The 13,526-nt window shown below is 43.2% G+C and overlaps 1 protein-coding gene across 5 annotated transcripts in view; it reads left to right on the forward strand.

Annotated features, from left to right (window-relative positions):
- Window positions 1-10,747, forward strand: part of LOC108626451 (amyloid beta A4 precursor protein-binding family B member 1-interacting protein) — a 122,791-nt gene extending 112,044 nt beyond the window's left edge. For 4 of the 5 annotated variants that reach the window (XM_018027113.2, XM_026814802.1, XM_018027111.2 and 1 more), the window contains 7 exons: window positions 5,557-5,727; window positions 5,964-6,119; window positions 6,235-6,468; window positions 6,549-6,778; window positions 7,035-7,697; window positions 7,818-8,192; window positions 8,328-10,747. In XM_018027113.2, coding sequence (XP_017882602.1) covers window positions 5,557-5,727; window positions 5,964-6,119; window positions 6,235-6,468; window positions 6,549-6,778; window positions 7,035-7,697; window positions 7,818-8,192; window positions 8,328-9,671 — 3,173 coding nt within the window. In that variant the 3' untranslated portion in view covers window positions 9,672-10,747. Of the gene's footprint in view, window positions 1-513; window positions 1,024-5,556; window positions 5,728-5,963; window positions 6,120-6,234; window positions 6,469-6,548; window positions 6,779-7,034; window positions 7,698-7,817; window positions 8,193-8,327 lie in introns of those variants that run through there. The other variant, XM_018027116.2, reaches the window with a different exon arrangement.
- Window positions 10,748-13,526: the final 2,779 nt, after the last annotated feature.

Here is a 13,526-nt window from a genome sequence, read left to right on the forward strand (position 1 = left end):
AATAGGAATCTATAATAACAAATTCAAGATGCTAGCATTGTTTAAGTGTATAGCCTATACATCCTTAATAGCATGACGAGTAAAAATGAATGATAATCGTATATCAACTTAATTAGTTTAGATTCGATCATCGCATTAGATACAATTATTGCGAATCATAATAATTATGGTATCGTCAGATGATTTGCCACGTCAAATAGCCGTGATTAATTAATTACACGCTATATAAATACGATGATAGTCACCGCGTTTTTTCTCTTGCCTGCACCTTTCCTCGAGCGTGCGATCGCGTGAAATAATTTTTAACGATAATAGCCGGTCTAATGGACGTTTGCGTAATTCGCCGTGCACGTCCACGTCCGCAACCCTCTTTACCCGCGGCGCGGTCGCGTCGGAGACGCGCTCGTAACACCTACACGCAAGCGTGAAGCGCGTCCGCGCGGAAAACTCTTGAGCCGAGGCAAGAGGCAAGTGTGTTCACCTTAAAGGCCTTTAGTCGAGCGCCGCCGCACGCGCCGTGAACATCATGCGTTCGTGTCGCGCACCTCGCCGTCAGTTATCCCTGCCGCCGCGGCTCGATTATCTCGCGTAATCCTCCGGCGTATCGATTCCTCTGTATTCGCGAATCCGTCGCCGAATTCTGACTCGCGTTTGGCCGCGAGTCGATCGAAATCGATTTTCGACAGTCCCTTAACCCGTTCACTGCGCGGTTGTCACGTTTTTCGATGAACACGAAGAGTTTGATCGTCATTTCTACGAATTCAGTGAAAGATCTGTGAATTTTGTAAACGATACGTACTCATTATTCAGTGGCTGTTTATAAACAGCGATTAGACCCGCGAGTATTACATAATCTATGTAAATGTAATAGCAGCGATTTCTACATTGTGTCTTTCCGAGGATGACAAATTTATCAATCCCCGATGCCGATTAGCGACAACAATCGGCGAAAATCGTTGTTCTCAACGATGCTGACGAACTTTGGAAGTAACGAGAGTATACTGGGATACTTGTCCAGCAAAGGTACGTCGACTCGCGGCACCAATTAGCGATTGCTGAATCAGAGTTGACGGGCCCGCTTAGTGGAACGCTAACTCGGATTTAGCGAGTAGGTATGACCGCGTGATAATACGCCGTGGCGAGAAAGCAGATAGAAAGTGAGCTGGGTGTTTCTTGGATTAATTCTGTTCGGACCTCGAGATCGCTTTCGTTGCGATAAGAGCGATTTTTCCGATTTCATCCGTGCATCGCTTCCAAGCGTTTTACGCACGGTCATTACGAGCCTTCCGTCGGGTTAGATTATTGCGGTCATTTTCTAGAAATTGTATGCGATTGTTAAAGCGTTCCGAAGTTATCTAGTAAAATACACGAGGATCTAGTTGAAACACGGCGACGCGGAGCTCTGGTCTTGAGGGAAATCTATGCCATGCTCATCTTATAAATTGTAAACTTTATATCACATGTACGAAAGTAAAATTGTTTATCGTGTAATTAGTCACCGCTGTTCGTTGCAGCTGCGCCACACCTTAAATATGTATGTCCATCGTGGCTAAATTCTTTTCATACCACTTCCAAAAAAGTAAAACTTTTTCTATTCTTCGTTTGTATTTAAGATATACTTCCTAGTACAGTCAATTATCAGTGTTGCGTCGCGTCTACCAAAAATGAATCCTTTAATTCTCGACCGAAAGCCTCGCGCCACCAAAAATAGACAAAATCGTCTATTGTCTGATGAACAAGATGCGCATAGACTGTAAAGTCGGGTTTCATGGTTCGTCCATTGAATGGGTGACGCGTTCGCCCCCGGACTCCCTAAAAATTTTATAGTCCCCTCGTCCACGCACGAGGAGAGAGATACGTGTCGTATCGGCGAAGAAGATCGTGCTGCGAACGTGGCTCGGTGTTGACACGACAAGAAAACTAACCGCAACTATACTATACTCTGTGTCGATCGTGAATAATCAGTCGACTGAGCGCCGTTGTGAACAGAAGAAAAAGACTGAAAATAAACACAGGTGGTGGGGAACGGCGATGACAGTATGTAAGTCAAGCAGGTTTCGCCGTGAATCCTTCCGAGAATATAAATTGGACATTTTCTCGTGTCTTATCGAACGCCGTGAGGAACGGTGGCTAACGGTAATCCAAGTTACAAAACCGAACCGTTCTCCGTGTTATTTCATCGGTTACGAACATGGAAAGTGCATCGCCGCCGTTGCACTTATGAGCTTAGCACCTTTCGTTCCTATTCATATTTCGTATCGGTTGTCCAAATGCGATATTTTTCGTGTAGTCTACAATGTCCACGAAACTTATATGTTTCAGTATTGGTTATACATGGTAAACCACGAATCGTGATCAGTAGAGATTACTCTGTTATTACTAGTCCAATCAAAAATGTTTTTATGAGATATAATATAGTCTCAAGAGAGCTTTCACGTGACTATAACAAATTCTTTGATTTTAATGACTTTTTAAGGTCATTTTCAATTTTTTGCAAATAGAGAATTTCAAGACGAATTCAGTAATTATCATAATATAACTTTTTCCTTTAACCCTCATTTAGTGACCTTAAAAAGTGATGGAAAAAACGAGCCGGTAGAAAATTGGCTATAATCACGTGAAAACTCTCTTGAAATCATGTCATGCCTGATAAAAACATTTTCGGACTGTTAATAACAAAGAAATCTCTACTGATCACGATTTGTGGTTCACCCTGTATATGTACGTGATATCGAATCTAATTAAAAGACAGCAAGACATTATTTACCGAATAGAGTTAAACAAATGAAAATGAGTTATTGCCTGCATAATGCATAGCAAAATACTTTGTTTAACGTATGATGTATATTTAATCAATAGTTAATTATTCCAAAGGAAATTATGCACCCCGGTATGCTGTTGATAGCTTGGAAGCATGCAATTTGATATATTATCGGCTACAGTTTCGTACGGCTTGGCTTCGCAAATCTGAAATTACAAGTAACTCTGCGATCGATATAAACCATAGTTCCAGCATTCACAAGTATTTGTCCAATTGAGTCACCGTTTCGGTATTGTTTGATCTATTCTTGAAATTTCAGTTTAATCATGAAAGAAGACGTGACCATCGAACAAACAAAAATACTCATTGTACTTATTTCTCATCTCTTGACAGACATTTTCTATCGCAAGGACAATTGAGATTCAGATTTATTTCCGGTGCTCGTTTAAACCAGTCCCCAAGCAAGATTACACGCGAAGCGCTATCGCAAACATAACTCAAGAAGCAGTCCGTTTTCCAGCGCCGGTTCCCCTGCCTCACATAAGCACTTACGTTCCTCGGAACTTCCGTTCTCATCATTATCGTTGGCCAACAACCCCTCTGTCACCCAGAAAGCAACGATTCTTGCTCGATCGACGAAGTTAAGCTTTGACAGTGATTAGACCTCACTGTTAGGTAAATGACTGTTCGCTAACTTTCTGGATGGACTTTGGACTAAAATTAATGAGTTGTACATTGACTTTATGTAGTTAACGTTGAAGACTCACCTGAAACCGGTTACGTAGTTAATATAATAGATGTTTCATATTTTTAATAGTAGTTTCATAATTTGATTTTTGTACATTTTACGACAATAATGTACATAAACGTACGTGTAGTTAAAAGTAATATTTCATACATAACACAGTACGATAACATAACGTTGTGATGTCATCTTGAGTGATGTCACTTATTCAAGTTTTATGTTCTATTATGCAACGTCTCAATTTATTATTACAATGAATAATCGCAGTAACGTTAAGGGAAATTTAACACCGAAAGTATATAAGGAAATAAAAGTATCGTTACTATATACGTGCATACTTGGCGTTCATCTATTAAATCTATCTTATAATGCGCGACGGGTTTATGCATCGAGTTTCGTCGTGTCTGTTCTTTTTGCTGAAAAGTTGAACGTCAGCGCGTTGGAAATTCTGCGCGAGCCACGGAACGGGAATCCGATTGATAAAGTTAGCCCGAGTTTCTTGGGCCCTCCACTTTGCCGTCGTCGTCGTCGACGTTGCTCCGGAGATTCGCATGCACTCTCGTAGCTGAACAGTCTTAAACGAGATACCGCCGCATTCCACGTCGACTTCGTCATTCGTTCGGTCTGACGACGATACACTCCGCCCGGCAAATGAGAGTTTCTGTCCTTTGTTCGTGGAAAAAGGAAAACGCCTGAGTCGATCTAGATATTCCCGTAACGAGCTCACTGTACATAGCGTATCATAAGTCCATTTCTAGAAATACAGGGACTAGCATGATTTACATAAATAAACGGTTTCCCTTTGGAATTCCATTTTACCTCCTCTATAAATTTATAACACACATATTTTGTTATTCTCTGTTTAATATTCAACATCGTAAGCCTTGTTCCATGTAACACAGAGTTACCTCCCTATTGTCCTACTTATTTATTTCTTTGCTCGATTAACTCGCACGAGACCGCACGAACCGAATTAGAAGCGATCTTGACACTAATTCCCAAGTAATTGATCGCCTCGATAAGCCGCGTTGGTCGGATCTTGTGAACGAGTCTAGTACTCGTAAGAGGTTCTTGTTTAGGGAATAACATGTATTACGTGTGCGCACTTGAGTAAACTGTGGACAGGACCTCGGACCCGACTCCGAGATCGGCTACACACGTGCCTCGTATCGTGCACTTGCGATAGAATGCCTCACGCCTTCGCGCGATTCCTAAGAAATTCATTCCGAACTGCTTCTTGTTAATTGCTAGTCATTTATGAAAGGGGGACGACCGTCAATCAATGTAACTCCTTTTCGTGATGAACGAATTCCGGTGAAAATAATTTAAGAAATTACAATTGAACGGGTTGAAAAATACTCGTTATTTTATTCACGAGTAACGGTTGCATAATTTGTCTAAACGGTTTTCCCGCCCAGACATTGGAATCGGTCTTTGGTCGTTGTTCTACAGCCTGCGGGTTAATTTCGTTAATTATACTTCAACGAAGCCGATATTATCACATGCGAGTAACGATTGACGATAATTATTACGCTGAAGAAGAAGAGGATGCGTTGTTGGTAGTTATACCTTCGTTTTCATGTACGACACTTCCTGGAAGACTTTTCGAAAAATAGTTACCAATCAAATAAAAGGGGAAACGAATCGGGCTCACAATTAAAATCGCTGGTTCGGTCGTCAACCGAGGACTTTCGCCTTGGTTGCACGAGGTCAGGTACACGACACTATGTAAGTACGAGTCGGCGTTTCGCGTTCGAGGAATACGAGCGAACGTGCGGTTACCAGATGACCGTACAATCGTGCGGGTAATTAGCACGGAAACTGGTTTCATCGTCGGGTCGTTCATAATTCGTGCCACGACCATTGCCAGCATCTCGGCGATCGTAATCATTGAACACGGTTCCTCTTTTAGCAGAGAATTACGTGCCTCCGATCGGGGACGATCACTTTTCATCTCAATATCTGCGTTTCTAGTAGACCATTGCATTTTTTGTGTTTTTAATATTTTCAACGGCTAATTAATTTTAAACGTTTCTCTTCGCTGTCGCAGATTCTCAGGATGTCGATCTGGATGCCATACTCGGCGAGTTGTGCGCTTTGGAGCGCCGCTGCGACGGTGACATCGCTGCCACACCTGCGCCCGATTCGCAGAGGCAGGGTCGACCCAATAGCGCGAGAATCACAGCTACCGATAACACCGATATTAGCAAAAATGAAGGAGGTAATTCGATAGTACAATTCAATTCACTGACTCGAGATAAGATTAGCATAACGAATACAGTATGAAACATTCTTGTAACGTTTTATAATTATCATTACACTCGATATTCGAATTCACAGAGTCCTAATTATGTTGTACCGTTGGCTAGAGTATAGTTTCAAGGTGCAATTGCTTTATAGGCTGTTTGCTTTCGCAGCTCTTGTTCCGCTTTAACAGCTGTCTAATATTTGCTTCAGCTATACGTACCGACAGTCCTGACAACGACAGCGCGTTCTCGGACACGGTGTCGATGCTGTCCAGCGAAAGTTCCGCGAGCAGCAGCGGTTCCGGGCACAAACCACCTCAGGCCGTCATGCACACAGGCCCTCAGCAGCAATCTCATCAACTCATGGGTAGGTCACAATTTTTATTCGACCCATCGAGATCTCGGAAGACCCGGATCAAGGAACAAAGCTTTTCCTATTATACATTTCTGTATTAATTGTGAGATCGTGTCTGTTTTCGAAGACGCTGCTAGCAGAGTCAAGGCAGAGAAGATCCGGCTGGCGCTGGAGAAGATGCGCGAGGCGAGCGTTCAAAAGCTCTTCATCAAAGCGTTCACCTTGGACGGCAGTGGAAAAAGCTTGCTCGTGGACGAACGGATGAGTGTGGCGCACGTATGCAGGCTTCTCGCTGACAAAAATCACGTGCCAATGGATCCGAAGTGGACGGTGATCGAGCACTTGCCCGACCTGTTCATGGGTAAACGTCCAATTCAATTGGTTACCTATTAAAATGAGCGGCAAATATTTTATCTTTATCTCGTTATTGTTGGTTTCCAGAGAGGGTATACGAAGATCACGAGTTATTGGTAGAGAATCTTTTACTGTGGACCAGGGACTCGAAGAATAAGTTGCTTTTCGTCGAGAAGCCAGAGAAGACACAATTGTTTCTCACTCCCGAAAGATTTCTTCTGGGCCCGTCTGACAGGAGTAGCGGCGAGTACGACGATCATTCGCGTAACATTCTTCTGGAGGAATTCTTTTCGAGCAGCAACGTTGGAGTACCGGAGGTAATTAAGCTTTCATGTAGATACGCATGATCTCCGAGATAAATAGTTAGACTTGATTTGTAAATAGTACAAGACAGATTGTGCTATCTCTCTTATCTTATCACTGCGATGTGTAAAAAATAATGAAACAATATTTTGATAATGTCCTGTCAGTGACAGATGTTCGCGCAGTATTATTCTTCTGAGTGGATTATATAATAATTGTAATTTCCAAGTACTTTCGTTTACTTGATTTGTTCGAAATTTATTTGTCCAGGTGGAAGGACCATTGTACTTGAAGTCTGACAGCAAGAAGGGCTGGAAAAGATATCACTTCATTCTTCGCGCATCGGGTCTCTACTATTGGCCGAAAGAAAAAGCACGTACCGCGCGTGATTTGGTTTGCTTGGCGACGTTCGATGTGAACCAAATTTATTACGGGATCGGCTGGAAGAAGAAATACAAGGCTCCAACGGATTTCTGTTTCGCTGTGAAGCATCCCAGATTGCAGCAACCGAAGTCGACGAAGTACATTAAATTCCTTTGCGCGGAGGATAACGCGTCGCTGGAACGATGGATGGTCGGGATCAGGGTGGCCAAGTACGGGAGGCAGCTGATGGAGAATTACAGGACTCTGGTCGACGAACTCGCGCAGGAGGATCTCGATATATTGGCCCACGCGAGATCTTGTTCCGTTAGCTCGATCGCTGTGCCCCCACAGAATCAGACGCAGTACAACACGACCAACGACAACGCGCGCCAGTTCACAGAGAACTCGAGGCACAACGCGGAAGTGAACAACGCGAGGCAGTACGATGGTCAGAGGCAGAGTTACAATTCTGAGCAACGACAGAGTTACAATAACGACGGCAGACTGAGCAGAGCGAGCAGCTCGAGTTCCAGCGGATGCTTGTCCGACGGTGCACCTAGTAGTTGCGAGGTAAATTATATTCTATATATAATATGTATAATGGTTATAAAATTAATTTAGCTGTTAGATAATTTGTTTTAATATTACAATGCTTAATAATTAACTGGATTATCTTATTCTTCATTTTAGGTGGCTTTTGAATGTGGCGAGTTTCCAACAGGTACGATAAAGAGGAAACCATCGATGAATCCCAAACTACCCCTAACGTCAATCACGAGACAATTAAAGGAAGTAGGCGAAACAGTTCGTGATGAGCCAGATAATTGCCCGAGTCCGACGAGTTCAGGTTCTGGGACGTTGACCAGAAGGCACAGCCGAAGAAGAAGTGGTACCGACTCGGATGGATCCGGAACGCTGAAAAGACATCATCGATCTGGAAACGCGACTCCGGTTAGTCCTGTACCACCCGGTACACCGGTTAGGGAAAGAGCGAGCCCGATGGGGTACAACAGAAACGAGAGTCAGGAGTCAAAAACGCCGACTAGCCCTATTCCATCATGCATGGTGAGTATTTGTTTATTATAAAAATTAATTTAGTAGAAAGTACGTACACAATATTTTATTTCGCCATGTTTTCAGTATTATACAAATTGTATAAAATCGTGTCAACCATTAATACAAGTGAATTTGTATTCGTAGATGGATTCGATCACTTCGTTGCCACCACCGCCGTCCCCATCAAGAGTAGCAGAGGAAGCAGAATCCGACAGTGAACCACTTCCCCCACCTCCACCAGAAATGTTCCGATCCAATCTCTCATTGGATTCGTTGCCACCACCTCCAGCACCTGGTGAACTGCCAATGTGCAACACTCCGGAGCTCACCGGCTCCTCGTTGAGTCTAGCGTCTCTTCCGCCACCTCCGAGTCCTCTAGTCGGCGAGACGGGAACCATCAGACGTGCCAGGCCGAAGCAGCCGACTTCAGCGAACTCGACACCCGACAGCACGCCGACCCACACACCGTCGAGGCCATCTACCAACAATCAACAACTGTATTCGAGCAATTCGTTGCCGAATAATACGCAAAACAGTCAAAACTACAACGCGAACGCGCAGAACGCCGCGAATTCGGTATCCTCCCCGCACAGTTCCTACCCAGGATCCAGCGCGAGCACGCCGACGTATGCTCCGAGCTCGCCCAATTTCGCCACGCCTCCACCGTTCGTCCCTCCGCCGGCTTATGGGACTCAGCCGCAGCACGGGAACAGTTCAAGCCTAACGAGACAAAACTCGAAGACGGAATCGATGTATTCACACAACACGATTCAAACGATCAGGCCGAATCCGAATATGGACACCGTGCGACGAAGTGCCTTGAAGCAGGGCACCAGCCACTACGCGGTGCCGCCGTATCTAGCGGAGCTGAAAGCCGCGTCCAGTCCCCAGCCGCAGCGAAGAGTGACCATCCAAGAACCACCTACGTCGCCCAAGTCGAAAACCGGTACCGGCAAAAAGATCACGTTCAACCTTCCGCCTCAGCAGGAGCCGGGCAGTCCAGCTCTGCCACAGAGGAAACCCATGCCGCCGAGGAGATCGGACAGCACCAGGCTCACGTCACCTAAGAAACTCGCAGCGTCCGACCAGGCGCCTCCTGGCGATTTCTTAAAGGATCTTCAACGAGTAATGAGGAAGAAGTGGCAAGTGGCACAAAAATGTAAACTGGATTCAAGCACGACGCCACACGAAGTCCTCGGTTTCCGCGATCCACCACCGGCCATCGCAGATTACAGAGAGACGAACGTTTCGAACTGGGTTCAGGAGCACTACGGAGCTGACAATTTGTACGAGAACGTTTACGCGACGGATCCGCACGCTCCGGTGGAGTACGCTTCTAGCCCGGCCCGACAACCGACCGTCAGATTCGCAGACGAGAATCGTAGTATCAATATCGTGAACGCCATCGCCAGCAAACGAAGGCCACCGCCTCCGCCGCCGAAGAGGGCGGAAACCACTCATTTGACCACCACCAGGGCGATGCACTGACAATAGCAGATACTTCAGCCCCATCCCGAGAGGCGATGGTTTTGCTGCTTATGCAGCTGGTGGAAGGACTAAGGGTGAGGGGGCGAGTGTTATTCGCTTTGTTCTCTGTGATTCGGTCAACGTTTCGAGGTCCTAATTATCGAGTCTGCGTGTTTAATCGTCCTTCACGTTTATCGTACACGTTCGGTACTTCGATGATGCCAACGACGACGGACGATATGAGATAAAAAAACGACAATTCGACGATCCTTATCGTTGAAGAGCTTTGTATCGCGTACAGTCAGCGTTTACCTGGAAATTAATCAGCTGCGACCCCATTCTAGGATAATCGATGTACAATTTAGGGTCCCAGGGACGAAAAATGGTCGATCGATACTGCCAATCGAAAACCCATAGCCGACCTCAAGTCGCAGGTTCGAGATAGTAGAAATTTTTTCAGCAACGAGTTTTACAAGTCCAGTCTAAGGGTGAACGTTTGATCATTGCGAGTTCGATGTAAAACATCAAATATCTCAGCGTCGGTTTCTCGACGACTGATCACGGCTTTGGGCGTAAGGGGAATGAAATACTGCCGCACATATTCAAGATGTGATATAATAAGTCTTAAGTTGCTATTTTATTCGATCTCAAAAGATCGAGGAACGAGCACCGCGATCGAATTAAAACAAAGAAAATAAGAGACAAATAAACGATGTGCACAGGATAATCGCGATGGCATTTCTGTGTACAAGTTAACAAGTTACAGAGTTAACTTCGGGCTTAGCTAAATATCCTTGATATCCGCTGATATACGTTTAATATGAATCACGGGACGGGGCAGATTTTTCTTGCGCTGTTCCCGGAAAAACGATTAAGAGCATGAGAAAATAATAAGAAATTTAGTTTTCTTTTTTCAAAAAGGTGCTTTTCAGGCTCATCAAAGTATGGAAATCCGATACAGGAAATTGACATTTTTCATAGACGACACAAGATGACACGCAACGCGTTTTTTAAAACCCTCGTACATATGTGTGTATGTATATAAGTGGAACATGTATGAGCGTTTATATCAATATATCGACTTTTTTGATGCTGTATGTTTAGATATCGTACGATATTGACACAACCTCCGCGACGTGTACACGATAATGCATAATGTATTCGATGGACCTCGATCCTGAACGATATACACGCGACGCTACAGGTTTGTCGTCGAGGCTATATGCAACATACAAACGTACACAGGTACACATAATTTTTACCATCGATAAGCGATTATTACCCCAACTCTTTTCAAGTTTCTAGCCATTCTTACTTCTCCCCATTTTTTTTGTTATTTTCCTACTTCAGCTTATAACTGAATTACTGATAACACTTAGAATTTGAAAGGTAAAACGGGATACCTTACGAAGTTCAATAATTTCGTTTTTAAGCAAAAATAATTATTAATTATCCTCGAAATTGATTTGAGCCAAACGATGTTTCGAAAGCTGATCGCATGATACTCACATTGTTATCTTCAATTTTTAACAGTCAACACTTGAACATGTTTCTTGTTCTTCACAAATCTACGATACGAACTACTGCAAACGTTTTCATATCACGTCGTTCGCCTACTTCTGTCTGAATCTTTCTAATCGGTCGATCGTCGAAGCAATGTAACACGCTCCACTGTATCGTTTTATACAATCATATCGATAAAGAAAAGCCGAGGTACATAGTTCGCCATTCACACTTGCCGATGGAACCATCAGCAATGACTGAGGGCCTCTCTTTGGCCGGCACAAGCCATATAACTTTTTATATCAACCTATTGCCAGGGCAGTTTCTATCAAATTTTGTGTGTCTTCGCGCAAAATATTGAATCACTCTTCGGACACACTTTTGTGATCTCGTCGAATCGCACTCGGCTCGCCTTTTCAAAAATAATAATTAATAATGAGTCAGACGGTGAGGGAGAGTCGTGAGCTTTTTAAAGGGTACGAAGAGAACACGATATTTTCTACTAGCTGATTTTGATAGGAGCTAGGTGTATCGGAGGGAGACTTTTTTTACGCGTATACGCAGTGCCTCTCCTGGTGAGCTTTTTTCACATCGTTCGAACGCGAGAGTCAAAACAAAAAAGGATGATAGAGTCGAGGGTTGATACCGACTTAGAACGGAATAATCATGCCGTGCACGCGGTCCAATCAAAACTGAACCAATAATAATAAAATGGTACTGATTGCGATATACACGTTTTTTTAGATGACACATCTGACTTAACGATTTTTGACTGACTTTCTATTCATGATAGTAGGCTCGCGTTTCTATAATTGATCATCGCCTCAGATGAACACTTTCAATCCGGTTGTTTGAAATTTGGAAACGATACAATTTAAAATTGTAACCATCAACGTGATATTTGTAATCGCAGAGAGCGTGAGTAACGTCGAATATTGTTTTCAAGCTATTTTTATTGACTAATAAAAAGTAGATAATAACTAAATATTGAAAACAATTTTTTGAACTTGAAACTGAAAGAAATTACGTTTTATCTTTAATCAACTCTGTAATCCATTCGGTTTGACGAATGTTTATATTATATTCGTAAGGTTTGATTTATTTATTTTGATATTGTACATAATTGTAATTCTAAAATTAGTGCAAATATTTAATAAAAATATGAATGAAAACGATGTTTTAAATTTATATCTTTATTTTATGTACAAATATTTGACGCTGTAGCTACTTAATTATCCTTTAATATTAATCGAAGTTAAAAACGATACAAAACATGATCGATTGGGTTACAGAGGGGAAAGTATCTACGAAGGTACTTCCTAATAAAAATATTTGATTCAGTCATAGTATTTCATTAGAATGTTTCATACTGCCATTTCTTTAAGAACCGCACGAAGAGGTGATACAGAGCACGTGGTTTCAGTTTCCCGAAACATTTGCGATGAACGGCGAGCGCGCCGTCGCGAAACTAACAACGTCTTTTTATACCAGTACTGTTTAAGGAACAATAATCGAGCTGAACAAAACGAGGGAGAATCGCTAAGAGAGCGAAAACGAGAAAACGTGGAAAAGAACGGCGGGTAGCTTTAGTGGATAGGTTGCGTGCTCGATCGTTCCCGTAGCGATTACGAACACTGATTTGATTGTGTGCTGCGCACTCGGAGCACCGTCAAGACTCTCGATCATGAGAGGCGGACAATTTACGAAGATGGAAAAATACAGGGGTGCCTTGAAACATGTCCAGGACTTTTATCTTCAAAGCTTCGTCGTCAATCCTGACAGTTTCTGGAACGAAACGTAGGACTTCGTGTATATTGACGCTTGCTTTATGAGTTCATCTTAAAATTATATTTTTTTAACGTGATTTCGTGGTAAATTATGTATTTAACGAGCAGCCAGGATATGTTTTAATAGGCAAAACTGTAGCTAAACTGTGACGTTAATAAGTTGATTGGAAAATTCGATATTCCCTTGCGATTGGCAAAGGGTAGTGTGCAATCAGAGTAATTCTGGACGACGTAAGATTGTAAGCGAACGATGAGAGGGACAGATATGATAATAAGAATGATCGTAAATGACTTTATCATCCACGGATGAGAGGGAAAGATAACTGAGAATGTTCTCTATCCTTGTGTATCGTACCTTACGTACTTTTCTTCTTTCCCCGAGTACGTTGTACGTTTTTTGTAAATATTGTAACGAACACGAGGCGGAGTGCAAAGGATGGGAGAGAGGGAAGAGAAGAAGGGAAGAACGATCGACGACCGGGTCGCGAGACGGCCGCGACCGATTTAATAATATAAACGCACTATTTATGACCACCGAGGGGATATGATTTTTCGTTTTTGTCACGCGTACAGAAAATTGTATCGG

The sequence above is a fragment of the Ceratina calcarata genome, unplaced genomic scaffold (genome assembly GCF_001652005.2).
Source record: "Ceratina calcarata isolate Rehan_Ccalc_2016 unplaced genomic scaffold, ASM165200v1 scaffold40.2, whole genome shotgun sequence".
Taxonomy (NCBI): domain Eukaryota; kingdom Metazoa; phylum Arthropoda; class Insecta; order Hymenoptera; family Apidae; genus Ceratina; species Ceratina calcarata.